Source organism: Podarcis tiliguerta (genome assembly GCF_965153285.1).
Source record: "Podarcis tiliguerta genome assembly, chromosome: 14".
In the NCBI taxonomy this organism is placed as follows: Eukaryota; Metazoa; Chordata; class Lepidosauria; order Squamata; family Lacertidae; genus Podarcis; species Podarcis tiliguerta.
In genome coordinates this window covers 21,188,948-21,207,186 of record NC_139547.1, presented here as the reverse complement: position 1 = coordinate 21,207,186, position 18,239 = coordinate 21,188,948, and the positions used below count along the sequence as shown (strand labels likewise).

General features: G+C 45.9%; 2 protein-coding genes and 1 long non-coding RNA gene across 3 annotated transcripts; 2 read left to right on the top strand and 1 right to left on the bottom strand.

Moving 5' to 3' along the window:
* Positions 1–160: 160 nt before the first annotated feature.
* On the top strand, positions 161–2,180 carry LOC310664092 (F-box and leucine-rich repeat protein 13-like). Its single transcript, XM_083412653.1, has one exon. The coding sequence runs from the start codon at positions 386–388 to the stop codon at positions 1,925–1,927; it is 1,542 nt and encodes a 513-aa protein (XP_083268779.1). The 5' UTR covers positions 161–385; the 3' UTR covers positions 1,928–2,180.
* Positions 2,181–3,299: 1,119 nt separating this feature from the next.
* Positions 3,300–5,749, top strand: LOC310663930. Its single transcript, XR_014504685.1, has 2 exons — positions 3,300–4,607; positions 4,871–5,749. It is a non-coding gene; the product is annotated as an uncharacterized lncRNA (long non-coding RNA).
* A 654-nt stretch (positions 5,750–6,403) lies between these two features.
* On the bottom strand, positions 6,404–15,735 carry SNRPA1 (small nuclear ribonucleoprotein polypeptide A'). Its single transcript, XM_083412309.1, has 9 exons — positions 15,570–15,735; positions 13,081–13,228; positions 12,829–12,907; positions 11,351–11,397; positions 9,373–9,475; positions 8,457–8,536; positions 7,937–8,012; positions 7,130–7,223; positions 6,404–6,639 (listed from the first exon to the last, which is right to left on the bottom strand). Exons 1-9 carry the CDS (start codon positions 15,649–15,651, stop codon positions 6,581–6,583), a joined length of 768 nt encoding a protein of 255 aa, XP_083268435.1. The 5' UTR covers positions 15,652–15,735; the 3' UTR covers positions 6,404–6,580.
* Positions 15,736–18,239: the final 2,504 nt, after the last annotated feature.

Sequence of the window (18,239 nt, the reverse complement as noted above, 5' to 3'; positions counted from 1 at the left end):
TTATGGGGGAAGGACCTCGGCCCCTAGGACCTGCTTCTATGATTATGGGAAAAAGAAGCATGGGCGTAGCCAGGATTTATGAGGGAGGCAAGTTTCATGTTAGGGGGACAGAGCCTCAGATAAGTATTTTTATTTATTTACTCCATTGAGGGGGGCAGCTGCCCCCTGCTCCCCGTTTCCTTGGCTACGCCCATGGAAGGAAGACATGACTTTAGAATGATCCTGGAAGGGGCGGGGGCTCTGGCTTCACCCGCCCCATCGCTGGGCTGGGCTGAGCTTCAGGCACAAGTAGCGTAGGACGGGTCCAGCAAGCAGCTAGTCTCGAGCAGCGCCGGGCGGCTAACCAGACGCAAGTTTGCTCGTCTGCAGCCGGGCTCCGCAGGCAATGGGTCCCGGCCGGAGGAAGCGAAAGGCGCCTCCTCCCGAGGACGGCGGCGGCGGCAGCAGCAGCAGTGGTTCCGAGCAGGAGCCGCCGCCTCCCATTTCTCTCCTGCCTCCGGAGCTGCTGATCAAGATCTTCGAGTACCTGGACGACGAGGACCAGGTCCAGGTGTCGCAGGTGTGCCGCGGCTGGCGAGCCGCTTCCTACCAGATCTTGTGGTGGCGTTCGGAGGCCCCCGTGTCCCTGTGCCATCTCCGCAACGACCCGTCGATGCTGGCCAACATGGCAGCCTGGGGCATCCGTCGGGTGCGGTTCGTGATGACGCCCTGTGAGGCCATGGGCTTCGTCAGCCCCGCAATCTGCACCCCCGAAACCTACAGTGAGCTGTGCCGAGCTTTGCGGGCCGGGCTGCCCTCCCTGCGGGCGCTGAACATGACCGGCTGCCCATCCGTCACCAAGAGGACCCTGGCGCAGATTGGCAAGCATCTGAAAGGCCTGGAGGAGCTGGTGCTGTTCGGGTGCAGGCACGTGAGTGACGCGGGCCTCCTGCTCCTCAGCGACAGGCTGCTGCACCTGAAGAAGCTCAGCCTGGACCACTGCAACCTGGTCACCAACGTGGGCGTAGGGCACTTGGCGGGCATCACGGCAAGGGGCTGCCTGCAGCTGGAGTGCCTCAGCCTAGAGAACTGCGACAGACTCAGCGATCTTGCCCTCCACCACGTGGCGGAGGGCCTACCCCGCCTGCGCTACCTCAGCGTCCGCTTCTGTGGGGGCATCACAGATGAGGCTTTGGTGCCCCTGTCGCGCCTGACCAGGCTGAGAACCCTCAACCTGAGCTTCTGCCAGAGAATCACCGACGTGGGCGTTGGGCACCTCGCGGGCATCACTGCCGACGGCTGCCTGGGGTTGGAGGAACTCGACCTGGCGGGCTGCGGCCAGCTCAGCGATCATGCCGTCCGCTACGTGACCCAGGGCCTCCCCCGCCTGGTCCACCTCAGCCTCCGCTTCTGTGGGAATATCGGGGATGGAGCTCTGCCGTCCATGTCGCTCCTGAGCAGGCTGAAGAGCCTCAACCTGAGCTTCTGCCAGAGAATCAGCGACGCGGGCATTGGGCACCTTGCGGGCATCACCAGCCGCGGCTGCCTGCAGCTGGAGGAGCTCGACCTTGAGGAATGCGAGCGGCTCACCAATCTCACCTGTCGGTATCTGGCCCAGGGCCTCTCCAGCTTGCGCCACCTCAAACTCTGCTGCTGTGAGAAGATCAGGGACGAGGGGCTGCTGTTCCTGTCGGGCATGAGCAGCTTGAACATCCTCGAAATAAGCTACTGCAATATCACCGACAGGGGAATTAGGCACCTGGCAAGGGGGTGCTTGCCCCTTTCAACCTTGAACATTACCTGCTGCGAGGCTCTGGGAGATGCAAGTCTGGCTTATATCGTACAGGGCTTGGGCAGGCTGCGCAAGCTCTACCGCTGTGGTTGCAACTTCAGCCTCAACTGCATGCTAGAACTGGAGCAACAGATGCCTGGACTGTCGATTCTCTGAGGCTGATGCTCAAAACAGCTGTGTAATCTGCCAAACAGTTTGTCTACTGGCGCAGCTCGGTCAGTAGAGCACAAGACTCTTAATCTCACTGTGAAGGAGACCCATGCTGGACAAAAGATTTCTGCATTGCAGGGGGTTGGACTAGATGACCCTTGTGGCTCTTTTCCAACTCTACAATTCTATTATTACTGTTGCTTTTCACCAGTGCCTTTCCGTTTTGTATTTTTTCCGATAAAAAGCATGTGAAAACTAAGGGCGTTTGGTTGTTTTCTCCTCTATTCTGCAAACCATTTTAATTTTGTGTTGTCCTTTCAAATGGTATGTCTGAGGTCATTAAGAGATAAAAACTTTCTTTTTAGTGATTTGTAAGTTGCCCTGGAAGCCTTTTTTTTTGGCAGAGGAGCAGGATTTCTTTAAAAATCAAAAACAATCCCTAATTAGGTATTACTTCAGTTGCAAAAGTATGCAATTAGCAGACCTCTATTATTCCATGCTGTGCAACTGCTTCTACATTCCTGATGTCTTACGACAAAATAAAAAGTTTGCCAACCCTTTTGAAAATAAAACAATACTATGAAAAAGCGCACCGAAACTGAAAAACAAAAAAACAAGACCTGAAATCGCAGCACTTTCACGGGTCCAGGAATTTTTGGCGCTACAAGTCTGGTACTAAACACACTTACCTGGGAACATGCACATTTTGTTTGTAGAAACAAATATATTTTTTTAAAATAAAAATATTACCATGATACAAGAGCATGAGAAAAGCCCTGCTGGATCAGGCCAAAGACCTATCTAGTCCATAAGATGCTTCTGTGAAGCCCAAAGGCAGGAGCAGAGAATGAATGAATGAAATCTTTATTTGCGTCAGCCATTGGCCATAGCAATAAAACAACAATACAATATACAAAGAATAGAAATAAAAAGTCAATTATATAAAATACTGTGGTGTTTGCCCTCCTAGGTGTGTGACATCATACTGGGTTCATAAGGAAAGGGTTAAAGGTAAAGGTAAAGGTACCCCTGCCCGTACGGGCCAGTCTTGACAGACTCTAGGGTTGTGCGCCCATCTCACTCAAAGAGGCCGGGGGCCAGCGCTGTCCGCAGACACTTCCGGGTCACGTGGCCAGTGTGACGATGCTGCTCTGGCAAGCCAGAGCTGCACACGGAAACGCCGTTTACCTTCCCGCTAGTAAGCGGTCCCTATTTATCTACTTGCACCCGGGAGTGCTTTCGAACTGCTAGGTTGGCAGGCGCTGGGACCGAACAACGGGAGCACACCCCGCCGCGGGGATTCGAACCGCCGACCTTTCGATCGGCAAGCCCTAGGCGCTGAGGCTTTAACCCACAGCGCCACCCGCGTCCCAAGGAAAGGGTTAACTAATTGTAAAATGACTAACCTATAGGAACCCAAGGGGAGGAGTTCGAATTCAAGTTTGAGTTGTTAAGAAGTCAGTCTGGAGTTAGAGAAGAGAGAGGGAGGATAAGTCTGTGGGTTGGGCTAGTCTGATGTGAGAGAGCGAGAGAATCTGTTAAGAGGAGTCAGACAAACAGTTGAGCTAATCAGTCAGAAGGTATTAGGAAGGTATAGACCGGTAAAGAAACTAAGGTTAAGAAACTGACAAGAAAATTATCTGAGAAACCATAAACTTGTTAATACTTGTAAAATAAACTTGTTTATTTGGTTTAATTTTAACTGTCTGGACTCAGTGTGTACCCGAGAGTAACGGGTTGGTGGCAGCGGGGAAGCGAGCACAGTGGTGGCACAGGGATAAATAGACCATCAAACGTCCGGGGACCCTGTGTGATCACCACAAATACATTTTAGGGTTCTGAATCAATAGTCAAATACAGTCATATCTCAGGTTACAGACACTTCAGGTTGCGCTTTTTCAGGTTACGGGCGCGCCGAAACCCAGAAGTATTGGAACGGGTCACTTCCGGGTTTCAGTGGCCGCGCATGCGCAGAAGTGCTAAATCACGCTTTGTGCATGCGCAGAAGCACCGAATCGCAACCTTGTGCGCGCAGATGCGGCGCTGCGGGTTGCGAACATGCCTCCCGCATGGATCACGTTCGCAACCCGAGCGTCCACTGTAGTGGATCTTATTCCGAGTGCCCCAACTAAAAACCTTGCAACCTTGATCTGCCAAGAGAAAGGACAGTGGCAGTGGTTTGGCGAACCGGAATAGACAATAAAATAGGGGTGATAATCTCATTCAAGTCTTTATAAAGAGTGCAAGCTAGAAGGGCATGCACCAATTCAGTATTGCCATCTCCACAGGGACATAAGCGTTTTTCGTGTGGAATCCTTTTGGGGGGGGGGGAATACTGTGGCAACCAATGGCAAATTTTGTGGGCCTGGTGTGAGCCTGATCCAGATACTGATGCAGGATCCGTTTGCCAGTGCCTCCCATCACCTGCCACTCTTTGGGTGATCATGGCTCTAGGCTTTGGCCCTAGCTGCGTTACTACACAGAAGAGATGGAAGTTTTCGTGTGTGGCTCATAGCCCCATCCCAGACAGGACAGAAGAGGCTAGGTCAAGCCACAAGAAGCCCAGAGATCTAATGGTTGAGGGAGTCCCATCAATAAGAAGAACTGGCCCCTCCCACAGCAAGTAAAGAAGAGGAGATACTTGCAATGTTACTGCGTTCATACCGAGCATTTGCCAAATACAGTGGTGCACCGCAAGACGAAATTATTCGTTCTGCGAGTTTTTTCGTTCTACGAGTTTTTTCGTCTTGCGAAGCACCAATGCGTATTGACAGTTTCCCATAGGAATGCATTGGCGGTTTTAAAAAAAAAGGCGCAAGACGGTTCGTCTTGCGAAGCAAGCCCATAGGGAAATCCATCTTGTGAAGCACCTCAGAAAATGGAAAACTCTTTCGTCTTGCGAGTTTTTCGTCTTCCAAGGCATTTGTCTTGCGGGGCACCACTGTAAAGGGTGGCAGCAGCAGGCCCTTAGACACTAAAAATGGGGAAACTGCAGCCACTGACTTGATTTCACATGGAGTGGGGGCGAATGGAAGAGAGAAGAAACAATTCAGAATTCCACTGAGAACGATCTGTCTCTCCCCAGGCAGCTTCCCAGGTGCAGAGTAAGTAACATAAAACCCTGCCCACTTTTAGCTCTGGCTCCACTTACCACAAGCTACAGCCCTGTCCACCAACAAAATGTACCTCCCCCAAACACCCCCTAAGGGAATATGGACCTCTACAAAAAAGTGTGTTCGGGCTGAATGATGGGGGTGGATTATAATAAGGTGGAGTCACATTCACACATCCAACACTCACCAAGGCATGTAACAGAAGCAATGCAGACGTTCTGGCTGACATTTGTGTCAAAATAGGGGTCAACCTTACCTTCTCTGAGGTAATAACTGCTGTAGTATAGTTATTGATTCACACTTGTGTGCATGAAAGGCCTAACCTGAGCCCTGAGCTTAAGTTGCCAGTGTGGGTGTGGCTTAGCAGGCTCTTAGAGTAGGGTTACCAGTCGTCCCCGGATTTGCAAATCTGTCCCCTGGAAATGTGGCAGTGGCAGTAGCAGCCTCAGCAGCCTGGAGCCAGCCTGGTAGTGCAGTTGGCTCTGGCTGGCTTCATGAGCTGCTCGCTACCGCCGCCACTGCCGAAGGGGAACCAAGGACGTCCAGTGGTACAGATCTCCTGCCCTCTTCCCCCTTTGTTTTGACGGATCAGGGGAGGCTTGGGAGTCACGGGTGGGCGGGTGTTGCCCAGGAGGGGCACAGGTGCGTGGTTTCTATGCCAGGCAAGGTGCAAAGCCCTTATTTTGCACCCTGTGATACATAAATGCACAGTTTTTTTTTTAAAAAACTGGGCAACAGCCGCCCACCCGTGACTCCCGAGCCTCCCCCCAATCGGTCAAAACAAAGGAGGAGGGGGGCAGGAGATCAGGGGAAGCTCGGGAGTCAAGGGCGTTAAAAAACTGCGCATTTATGTTTCACAGGGTGCAAAAGAAGGGCTTTGCACCTTTATACAATATGCATGTGTCCTTGGGCCCAGGGTCTTTTGCCTCACCATCCCCACTACTGACTCCCTGTTGCTACTCAGCTTCCCAAAAAAAAAAGTGTCCCTGGATTCATTGAAAAAATCTGGTAACTATCTTAGAGGCCTCTCTTCCAACACCTTTCTTCTCTGTGATTTCTGGAACAAGCAAGAAACTATGTGGCCATGGCTCTCTGCAAGTGAACTGCATCTCTCCAAAAGGAAAGTTTTTAAATCAACAATAGTTCACATGTAATCTCCTGGTATGGAGGGCAAGTGCAAACTATGGCTTGAAACTTTAGATGTAATGGCACCAACTTTAGATGTAATGGCACCAACTTTAGATGTAATGGCACCAACTTAACATGTAATAGCACCAACACACGCACTTAGAGGTGGGACGGTGGTACAAAGAACGTAACGCTGCAATAATATTATTTTAAAACCAACTGTTTGCACCAAATGTTATGCTGCGTTTAGGAAAGAAGTTTTAATTTTACTTCAAAATGTACAGTATAAAAAATTAACAGTGATTCTGAACAAAAACTACAAAAAAATAATAATTCCACTTCAGCAATCAATCAAAAGGCTTTGACAGACAATGGTACAGAGTATTCTGCAGACTTCCCAGATGCAGAAAAATGCATTTTAGGATCCATTGGCAATTGAATCTTCCTCCATCTCTTCTTCAGCCTCATCCATAGGGCCTAAAGAAAAGTGCACAATTATTTTAATCATTCTCTCCACCTGGTTCTTAACTTGTTTGCTTCCTCATGCTGCAATAATGACCATTCTACTAACTACTGCTGCAAAGAAATATTTAATTTTGCATAGCCGCCTTTTCTAGGCTATGGAAAATCCTAGCTTTCTTAAAACTTCTAGCTGTCTAAAAATCAGAAGCTGCCTTATACCATCTTGGCTGTGAATCCTGGAAGACCCGCTCCCTGCCTGGCAGGCCTTTTCCCACCTGGCCTGGGAGGGCAGGGCTGTGATTGACTCCAGCTACAAAAGCCAAGGCTGCTGAACAGATTCTTGGGCTGGGGTATTGTTTGGCTGGTGGCAGGGGTGTGTGTGTTGCTGTTATTGACTTCTGACAAGGGCCAACTCCCCTGCACGGAGAGGAAGAAAGAGAGAGAAAAGGGGCAGTCCAACCTCTGTTCTAAATGCAAGAATAAGGGTTCCAACGATATTCCTTACCTGCTTTGCGATCTCTGCCAGGTATCTGACCAGCCTGCAACAGACCCTTCAGCCTCTCTACTTCAGCAAGTGTTGTGGCATTAGCAATGGCATTCTTAAAGGGAAAAATCAAAGGTCACTTATGCAACACTGTTAACATTAAATTCAATGCCTGTTTCACAACAATTGAACTGTGCCTATTACAACAGTGCTAACAAGGCTGGTCTGAACACCAAGGAAGAAGAAGAGGAGTTTGGATTTGATATCCCGCTTTATCACTACCCGAAGGAGTCTCAAAGCGGCTAACATTCTCCTTTCCCTTCCTCCCCCACAACAAACACTCTGTGAGGTGAGTGGGGCTGAGAGACTTCAGAGAAGTGTGACTAGCCCAAGGTCACCCAGCAGCTGCATGTGGAGGTTCCCCAGATTACGAATCTACCACTCTTAACCACTACACCACACTGGCTCTGAAAACGATTCAGCATGTCAAGAAGAGTTCAATTCAATTCCAGCTAGAGGGTGACATTTCATTACCTATTACATTTTAGCTGTTCCTCCTTAGATATCTACCCCTAGCTATCAGACTGTGTTGATCTGGCCACTTAGAAACTTGAATTTTTGCAATAAGGTGCAAGACAGTTATAGTATGTTTACAAAATCTGAACTCTTCATTTGCAAAGGAAAGCTACGCAAACTATGTCAGTACCTGAAAAACAAAGCAATGTGGCACACTCAATACACACATAGATAGATCTATCTTCTGGACGTAAATGACAGTGAATGTTTTTCTTGGTAGATTCCTCCCTGTACAAGTCTGAAAAACATTACCTTAATAGCCTCCACATCTCCTGGGGAAGGGCCCACCTTCTTTTTGTCACTTGGCAAGCCAGCACCTGGGTTGAAACTTCAGAAGGAAAAAAGACGCCTTGTTAAAGTCAAAGAGTTATTGTCATGCTTCTCGAGCTTCCAAAGAGAAGTCCCCGGAAGCACCAATTTCAATCAGGTGTAGTATCTTATCTTTGTTAACAAACTGATACAATCAAGTAATAGCTCCTTCAGAAACACCAGCAGAGTGACCTTCCCACATCCCACCCTTTTTAGAGCCTTTTATGAAAAAAATATCAATCGGATGTGTTGTTCAAGCTGCTAGCTTGGATGTTAAAACTGTCAGGGTTCATAATGTACTTGTCGAGAAAAAGAAGCAATGATTGCCATTCATCAACTAGGCAATTTTGGTGCTAACTAGCGCACCGACTACTCAATTTTCTTACAGCCCGAGAGTATTTACAAACCGGCTGTGGTGTTTCTGAAGGAGACTGCCAGTTTAAAGTGGTTATCTGTATCTTACGTTTTTGCTCTCCTGGCAATATCCTTTGCAAGCTGTGCACCCCGCTTGCCCTTGAACATTTTCTCTGCCTCCTGACGCTCCTACAGCGATACCACACACACAGAGTTAATGCAACATTCAACAGAAGCATGTATACGGTGCATAGCTCCTGACTCCCAAAAAGAAATGGAGCAGTGAGGAGCAATTCTTGAAAAAGCAAGGTGGCATCAAGATGAAGCCTTAAAAGGTGGCCCTAGTGAAACTTATAACCTTTCACAAGCAAGATCTATTTTCAATTTAGCTCAGATGGCAAGGGAGTCCACTGAGATATTCCCCACCATGCAATAGTTCCTGTCCATTAATTTCACTTCAAAAACAGTATGAAGTTGATTGAAGTCACAGCCAGCAGGCAAACTAGAATTTATTTGTTACACAAGAAACTACATTTAATCTCAAAGCATATTTGATAAGACTCTGCTTTCTTTCCTCCAGCCACAGCTGCGGGCAGGGAACAGACACCCCCCATTTCTAGGAATTACACAATAAGATATATACTAAAAAGCTTCAGCATGTTTATCGTCTGAAAACTGCTTCAAGCTTTCATTTAGGCTAACATTTGCTGATTGGTGAGGAGAAGGCAATCCTGTATTTATGTTAAGAATGATTCAAATCTAAAATACAGTTCCAAATAAAAAAGCTTCCAGGCTTATGACTGCAGATTCATAAATGTGTTTTCATGATATCTGTATGGTCATGAGAATGGCATTCAGAATTACATTTGCAGAGCCATAGCCATAAACAAATGTCACAGTCTGAAAATGCGTTATAATGAGAAAATTATGTTATACTATAGGCACGAAAAGAAAACTCAAGTAGTAAACATTTAAATGCATGGCTTCTCAAAAGACAAATTCTTCACAATTGCCAAAACACTTACTTTTAATTTCACTTTTTGGAAATCCAGGACTCTGACTTGTGGGACCTTGAAGATGACATACAACCTATAATGCTTCTTATTTGTCACTGGATTCCTTAAAATACTGAAGGGAGGAAAAGGAGAAACATATTTACACAGTTCAAAGAAAGGCACTGCTGAAGAGGAATGTTTTGGCCCAACATTCCCTATTGCCAAGTGTCTTTCCCCTTCATCTCCCAGGTTCTTACCAATGTTGGGAATAATTATTTTTAAGAGGCCAGACCAAATAGGAAGACCCCAGTCCTGCCAACCTCTTAACTATGCTTTGGTCCACCAGCCACTTTGAGGACCGAGGTAAAAAGCAGAATTGCTTGACTAATTAAAGAGAGATTAATAACCAAAACTAAACCTGATTACACTATTTGATGAAGAATAAGAGCTTTGATTGCTGTCACCGTTAGTGGGTTACTGATGTCAGAACTGCTCTCAAATTTAATTTTATTGGAGGCAGGACCTACTAATCTGCTACATGTTAATGCATATCTGTTTGTGACGCTCATGAACATAAAAGTTTATGCAAACATTACAGAGACAGCAAGACGTGACACCTCTTTCAAAGACCTATGCTATCCAGTGCCATCTATGAATCAAAATATTATCTGATAACTATATGAAGCATAATATTTTCATTTCATTCTGAAAAAGCCTCAGCAAAATGTTAAAAAATGAACTATGGAAATGTTAATTACATAAAATACCATATTTTTCGCTCTATAAGACGCACCAGACCATAAGACGCACCTAGTTTTTGGAGGAGGAAAACAAGAAAAAAATATTCTGAATCCCAGAAGCCAGAACAGCAAGCGGGATCGCTGCGCAGCGAAAGCAACAATCCCTCTTGCTGTTCTGGCTTCTGGGATAGCTGCGCAGCTTGCATTCGCTCCATAAGACGCACACACATTTCCCCTTACTTTTTAGGAGGGAAAAAGTGAGTCTTATAGAGCAAAAAATACGGTAAATCTGGATCTCTTCAATATATAATTATTTATCTCATCATACTTTTATTATACTCTCCTCTTGTGAAGAAGCATCACTCTGTGGTAAGAATTCACATCTAAAGACCCCAGGTGTACATTTTTATTATTTTAATAATGTTTCAGCGTTTCACTCTCTTTGCATTTAACTGTTGGAGAGAATGTATTAGGCTTGAGTTTTGTGTGTTCTCATTTGTGAGACTCTCCCGCCTACGCTGCATTCCATCTCTCCTTATCTGACCTTGAAAGCAGCACAAATGGCAGGATGTTTTCATATGAGTTAGTACCACAGTCTTAATCAGAAATCCTTGGAAGCCTCCTGAAAGATAGATGGAGAAACGTCAGCAAAGAATGATAATAGACTCGGCTGCCGGGGCAATGTGGGACATCCAATACCCAAAATGGGCAAAAGGTCTAGGCACTGCTGGTCAACCACAAGGCGACAGCAGGGGGAGTGGAAAGCAGGAAAAGGCCATACATTTTTTCTGTTTCATGACCTGTAACCTTTCCTGACGTATGTGAAGATGTTTTATGAGTCTTCATTTGCTGCGTTTGAACTACTATATAAGCTTTTGCTCTGAAGTGCCTCGGAGCAAACCCTCTCAACTGGCACTTTGGGTTGAGCTCTATTGCAATAAATAAAATAAATAAAAACGCTGAGTCGCTAAATTTGGATGCTGGACTTGAAACAGTTTCCTTGGTTCTGTGGTTCATTTAAAAGGTGGTCCCTCACCTGGGCAACAAACAGTGGGGGTGTAGAGGTGAATTCTTACCACAAACCCACACTCAGAAATCCCTAGAGAGCTTTTGGAAAACAAAGCAAGCCCTCTTAGTTCTATTAAGTGTTGAAGGCTTCAGGAAAAAAATATTTGGCAGATCATGTTGCCAACCTTAATTTATAGGACAGACGTTTGGTAAGGAAGGCATATTATAATATTTGACCACAAAGGTGAATTATCTCATACCTCAGATATGTTAGTGATTTGACAGTTGCCAAAGGATCTAGATCACCCTGAATAAGAGAAACACAAATGTAGTTAAAGCTATGTTAATATACGTTTTCCAGCTCACACTGAGGCCCCTTAACCAAGAGTTAATTATACTATAAAATGAGGATCATTGCATGCATTTCAAACTTTATAGCTTAGGAACAGTTAGGCTTAACTCACTATGTGAAACATGTTAAACACATTTGTCTCAGTTGTATGGCTTACATTGTAAAAGCAAGACAATTAACCCTTAGTGTCTTTGCATTCAAAAATTCACCCAGAACAGAAGCAACAAAAGTTATTTATGGGGTCAGTTTACATTCTAGGGTTTATTTTCAACTGATTTTTTTCACTTGGTTACTGAGCTCTTCTCCAAGGGTGTGTATGGCTTACTACACCCAACCAAATTGTTTGTAGATGCTATTTCCAATTGGACATTGCTTCTCTCCACATATAAATGCACCAAAAGAAAAATCTGTGATCTTATACGGAGACAACACGTGCACCATTTTCCTATACAGTGGTACCTCAGGTTACAGACGCTTCAGGTTACAGACTCCGCTAAGCCAGAAATAGTACCTCGGGTTAAGAACTTTGCTTCAGGATTAGAACAGAAATCGTGGGGCAGCCCCATTAGCTAAAGTGGTACCTCAGGTTAAGAACAGTTTCAGGTTAAGAACGGACCTCCAGAACGAATTAATTTCTTAACCCGAGGTACCACTGTACAAATATCAATGACAAAACTGCATATTAACAAAATACAGTGTCTGATTAAGAAATAATTTTAAGTTCAGGTTTTTCAGGTAGTTTTGGATCATAGAGCTTATTTGTTTAACTTTGCTTTTCCTAAGCTCAGGCAAGCCTTTATGGCCATTTATTTTCAGACCAAGCAACCAGCCAAGATTGATGGTAGATATCAAAGGACTGCCATGCTGACTGAAGGCAGCAGGAGTCCATTAACATCTGGAGGGCCACAAGCTTCAAACTGTTGTTTCTGCAGCTGGCTTGATTAAACTTAGCAAAATTTGTTATAAATCACAATCTCTAGGTCATTCGCAATGATAAGCTGTGATCAGTGGAAAGCAAAGTTCAACCGCTGCCAAGGACTCCCAGCTGCATGGAAGGAAGCAATGGGAGAGCAGTGTTGTTCAGGGTCATCTTGCTCATGCATGTAGCACAAAACCATGGTTTAATGTTGTGTGCAAACCTGGGCCATTTCTTTATTTTAAGCAACAACATGGAAACAATATTCTGAGTAACATTTCACTGGTATTATCTGCTACATTTCAACTGCTCTCAAGAAGTCAGAATGGGTAAAATCTTCACTGAGAAAGTTGCCTCATGTAATCAAAAAAAGGCAAGAAAACCCTATCTTAGAAAATTTGGGGCCTTTCTAGTGATTGCATGTATGTCATTCAATCATTCCAATTTCTTTCATCCTTTATTTCACTTACCAATTCCATGATGTTATTGTTGGTAAGAATGAGCTCCTTGAGATTTGGTAAAGACTGTTCAAGTCCCTCACCTATTCGGCTAAAAAAAAAGGGGGGGGGGCCATCAGAATAATTATTATCTTGGAAGTTGTAAGTCCTCTTCCCCCAACTTCAGCTGCTTTTAAGCTTAGACTTGAATAAGTGGTACAAGTAGTAGAGTATCGAGAACTGCAGCCAAAGAGACCTCAAAATTGCAGTTGGAAAGACACTCACCTTAACCTGTTGTTATTCATCAGCAATGTTTTCAGTCTTTTCAGCAGAGGAAACCCATCTAACTTCCGAATCTCATTGTCAGAGAAATCGATAGCATCAAACTGGTCCAAAGTAGCGCCCAAGTTCTCAATCACAGGTATTTTATATCCTGATGACACCACATGGGACAAAAAAAACACCAAACCATAGTGCAGGGGAAATATATACTTCAGTTATGCATTAGACAACATTTGAAAGAAAACTATCACCTCAGTGTTTCTTACAACTATCCTGACAATTCTGAGAGGATGGACTTGGGGTTACTCAGTGAAATTGCGCGCCAGCAGTTTTAGGATAGGCAGAAAAAAATAGTACTTCAAAGCACTCAGTACTAATTTGTAGTTCTCACTGCTACAAGTCATGTTAAATAACGGGTGTGCCTTTGCTCACAGGTAGAGCACATGCTTTGTTTGAAGAAGGTCTCAGGTTTAATATCTGGAAAATTCAGGTAGGGCTCAGAGAGGCTTCTGTCTGAAACCCTAGAGAGTCACTACCAGTCAATGTAGAAGCAACACTGAGCTTGATAGACCAATGGTCGGCTCAGTATATGACAACTTCCTTTGTGGTAATAGCCATTTTCTTAAATTGCTTTAAAAAAGCAGGCTCACAGAGGGAAATTCCATCAACAGTTAACAGCTGCAGCAGCTAATTAAAAGCTCTGTTCTTAAGAAATCACTCTAGATGCCAAATACTTGTGGGAGGGAGGGTTAATAGGTGTTTTTATTTCACTTTGGTTTGTATTCTGTCTTCCCATTTTGCATTTTTATGTTGTGATCTGCCCTGTGATATACAGATTTAATAAATTAAAATGAATACTAAACATGATGGTGTAAGGGTCTTCATTAGCTCCTTTGGGGTTTCCTGGAACTGTGTGGATGGCTTCTTATTAGAGACTGCATATATATGCAACGGGACGTGGGTGGCGCTGTTGGTTAAACCACAGAGCCTAGGGCTTGCTGATCAGGAGGTCGGTGGTTCAAATCCCTGCGACGGGGCGAGTTCCCATTGCTCGGTCCCTGCTCCTGCCAACTTAGCAGTTCGAAGGCACGTCAAAGTGCAAGTACAGCGGTACCTTGGGTTACAGACGCTTCAGCTTACAGACTCCGCTAACCCAGAAATAGTACCTCGGGTTAAGAACTTTGCTTCAGGTCGAGAACAGAACTTGCGTGGCAGTGGCGCAGTGGCAGCGGAAGGCCCTATTAGCTAAAGTGGTACCTCAGGTTAAGAACAGTTTCAGGTTGAACGGACCTCCAAAACGAATCAAGTTCTTAACCTGAGGTACCACTGTAGATAAACAGGTACCACTCCGGCGGGAAGGTAAACGGCGTTTCCGTGCACTGCTCTGGTTCACCAGAAGCACGTTAGTCATGCTGGCCACGTGACCCGGAAGCTGTACGCCAGCTCTCTTGGCCAATAAAGCGAGATGAGCGCCGCAACCCCAGAGTGGGCCATGACTGGACCTAATGGTCAGGAGTCCCTTTACCTATCTACAGTACAGTGGTACCTCGGGTTACACACGCTTCAGGTTACAGACTCCGCTAACCCAGAAATAGTGCTTCAGGTTAATAATAAAAATTTTTATTTATACCCCGCCCTCCCCAGCCAAGGCTGGGCTCAGGGCGGCTAACAAGCAATAATAAAAACAAATTGAATGACTACAACTTAAAAACATAATTAAAATACAACATTAAAATATTGAAATCTCATCACAGGAGGAGAAAGGAAAAGAAAAAAAGCAAGAGGGGGAGGGAATCAAATTGGCTCCAAGCCAAAGGCCAGGTGGAACAACTCTGTCTTACAGGCCCTGCGGAAAGAAATCAGATCCTGCAGGGCCCTGGTCTCATGAGGCAGAGCATTCCACCAGGCTGGAGCCAGAGTTGAAAAGGCCCTGGCTCTGGTTGAAGCCAATTTAACTTCCTTAGGGCCTGGGACCACTAGGGTGTTGTTATTTATGGACCTTGAGGCTCTCCGTGGGGCATACCGTTAAGAACTTTGTTTCAGGATGAGAACAAAAATCGTGCACCGGCGGCGCAGCGGCCCCATTAGCTAAAGTGGTGCTTCAGGTTAAGAACAGACCTCCGGAACGAGTTAAGTACATAACCCGAGGTACCACTGTATATGCAACAGGGTTCTTACGTTAGCATCTGTCCATTATTTTGGGGGTGCCCACCGAACCAACTTTGCTCCTTAAGGCCCAGGTGACCTCTGTGGCATTGGGCTCCTATTACCACCAGATGCAACAGGGACGCCAACCACACCCTTTCCAGGACAGGGGCGGTGCCACCCACGTGGGCCACCTAACGTGACCCTCTTGAGCCACCGTCCCCCGACTCAGCTGCCCCTCCCGCTTTGCCTACTACCCGCGCGCTTCAGGCCTACTAAGGCCAAGCAAGCGCCGCGCAGTTCCCGCTCCCAGGCCGCCGCCGCCACCACAAGGCTGAGTTCCTCACCGCGCAGATCCAGCTCCCTGTCTCGCACGGCGTTTGTGTATTGCGCCGCCTGCTCGATGAGCTCCGCCGTCAACTTCACCATTTTCGCTCCCCGCGGCCGCCGCACACCAAAAGGAAACCTGAGCGGCACGCCGACGGGGGAGCCGAATTAATACGCATGCGCCGGCCGGCCGCGCAGCCCGCATAGCCGAGTCGCCGAGCCACGTAGACAGGGGGTGAGTCGAGTGCCGAGCGGCGCCTTCGGAGAGACGCTTGCTCGTCGCCATGGCGACGCTTTGAGTTCTGGGAGGCCTGCAGAGTCTTTTGGGTCCAGTTGCGCTTACACTTGAGAAGAGAAGCATAGGGTGCCCGCTTGGTTAGACGCAGTTAACTAACGTGCCAATTCATTGAGCACAGTTCTGTGCATACTTGCCACCAAATTCCTTTAGCACGATTCTGTGCATACTTTCAACTAATTTCTTTAGCACAATTCTGTGCATACTTGCAAGCAGGTTCTGTTGAGCTCAGAAAGGCTGCTCCCAATTAAGCACACGTACAATTCCACACATATCCCTCTCCTCAGTCGTGATCCCCAACAACTGGTATTCAGAGGCAATCCTGAGCTAGATGGACTATTGGTCTGATAGCATAAAATGTTATGTCATGTCTTGATTGTAGCAGTTTTGCTGGTGGAATTCAATGAATTGAAGGGGCACAATTGAAGTGAATTTGTTCTTGTGCTGTAAACATATTAAAAATGAAATAAAAATGGCCCTTTTTGCAGTAAGGAACTCAGTGGGGAATGCACTACTAGAAAGTGTGGGATAACAGTTGACCTGCATACAAATAGGCTTGCCAAATGTCCTCTTTTTACAGGACACATCCTGTTTTTCATGGGTATGTTAAAATGAGAGTCATCATAGTGATCCATAGTTACGGTAATAGGAGAAGGTGGCCAATGTGTCCTCTGTTTTGCTCTTCAAAATATGGCAACTATAAGTCAGAATGAATAAGCAGCCAACCTCTTACAATCTCCCTGCAAACTTTGGGCAAAAAGATCAGGATGGAAATTCAACCAACAAACCATGTGGATGCAACCCAAAATATCCTAGACAAGCCATAGCAGCTATTTCCTCTGCCATACATAATTTTAAAATCTTTATTTTTCTTTCACTGAAGACCACATGGTGGCACACTAGCGTCAAATAAATTTCCACTTCTTCTCTATTCCATTTGCAAGCTATTTAACAAAGGAAAAATGTTTTAATTTTATGGCAGTGCAGATCCAGGTAACAGACATCACTAACAAAGAGGGACACAATTTGTGGCTAGCCCACATTTTTGCCAATGAATACAGCAATAAATTATTCTGCACTGTGCCACACTGCCAAAGCTGATTATTAAAAAAAACTATTGAGCTTTTTTGGTTCCAGTCGGTCACCCACGAGTGTGAAAAGTTCATACAAAAGAAAAGAATTAATACTTGCCTGAAAGAGTTTTTAAATTATTATTGTGTACAACCAAGATGAACCAAGAGCCAGGTAGAAAGCCCACCCCTAAAGAAAAGTTATAGGACACGGAGGGGCATATTTAGGTGTCCTCCAAATCTCTGGTTTTATATCTGCAAGAGGGGATTATGTAGAACAGAGGAAGCTTTTTGGCCGCTAGCAGAACAGGACAGATCTGAATCTTTCTGAACCCCCACAGAGCCACTCACCTGTCAAGCGTCTGGAGGGGAGAGCATCTGCCTTGCCAGAGTAGTCTCCACCAGGAACACACTGGCAAAGCAGCACCCAGATGGATTGAACAGTCTGCTATCCAGCTGATGAGAGGAGGATTCAATCCTGCAGAGCGGCACCTGGGGAGGCGGGGGCCTAGCCAGGTTATTTTTGCCCTCCAGAGGGATGTCATTGAGGCCCCCAGCCTGTGTGTGTGTGTGTGTGTGTAAGCAAATTTGCAGATGGGGTGTGTGTGCACCAAACTGTATCTTTGACCCAGGTGAAATAAAGCCTAGTTTTGCCCCTGAATCCTGCTGGCTGCAGGGATCTGCTTTGACAACGCATTCAGCACAGGGGATGCAGTGTCCCAAGTATTGTAATACTCAACAGGACTGAACCCAACCCTCTTGCCTATAAACTGATGGACTGTGAGCATGGCTAGAGAAAATGGGCTCACATGCTAACCTAAGCCCTGCAGTGGGCCAAGACTGGTACCCCCCACTCTTGTTGTAAAAGAGGCTGCTGAAGCTGTCAAACCAGTCTCTTTGCTAAGCTAATGCCCCATGCCAACATTTCTTTCCTGCCAGGCCTTTGGTTTTTAATTATCAGTGGTCTCCTTCAATTGGTGTGGTGTTTTAATTCTGCTTTTTAAAAAATTGCTTCTTCTATGCTTTGTTTTATGGTGGTTTTACTGTTATTTATTTATTGTTGTGGGTCACCTTGGGTTATATTGGTAGGAAAACAATGACAAATCAGTTTAATAAATAAGAACTCTGAAGTTAGTGTGGCTTATGTTTTTAAATTGTGCGGAAGCTGGGTTGAGGAAAGACACACCAGACAGCTGTATTTCTCAAGAAATTACAGGATAGGTATGGATTGTGGCTAACGTCATGCGCACACAGCTTGAAGCAGCGGCAGTGGGAGCACACTGGAGCGAGAGTAAATGGTAACGCTGTTCCTCTCCCTGCTGCTA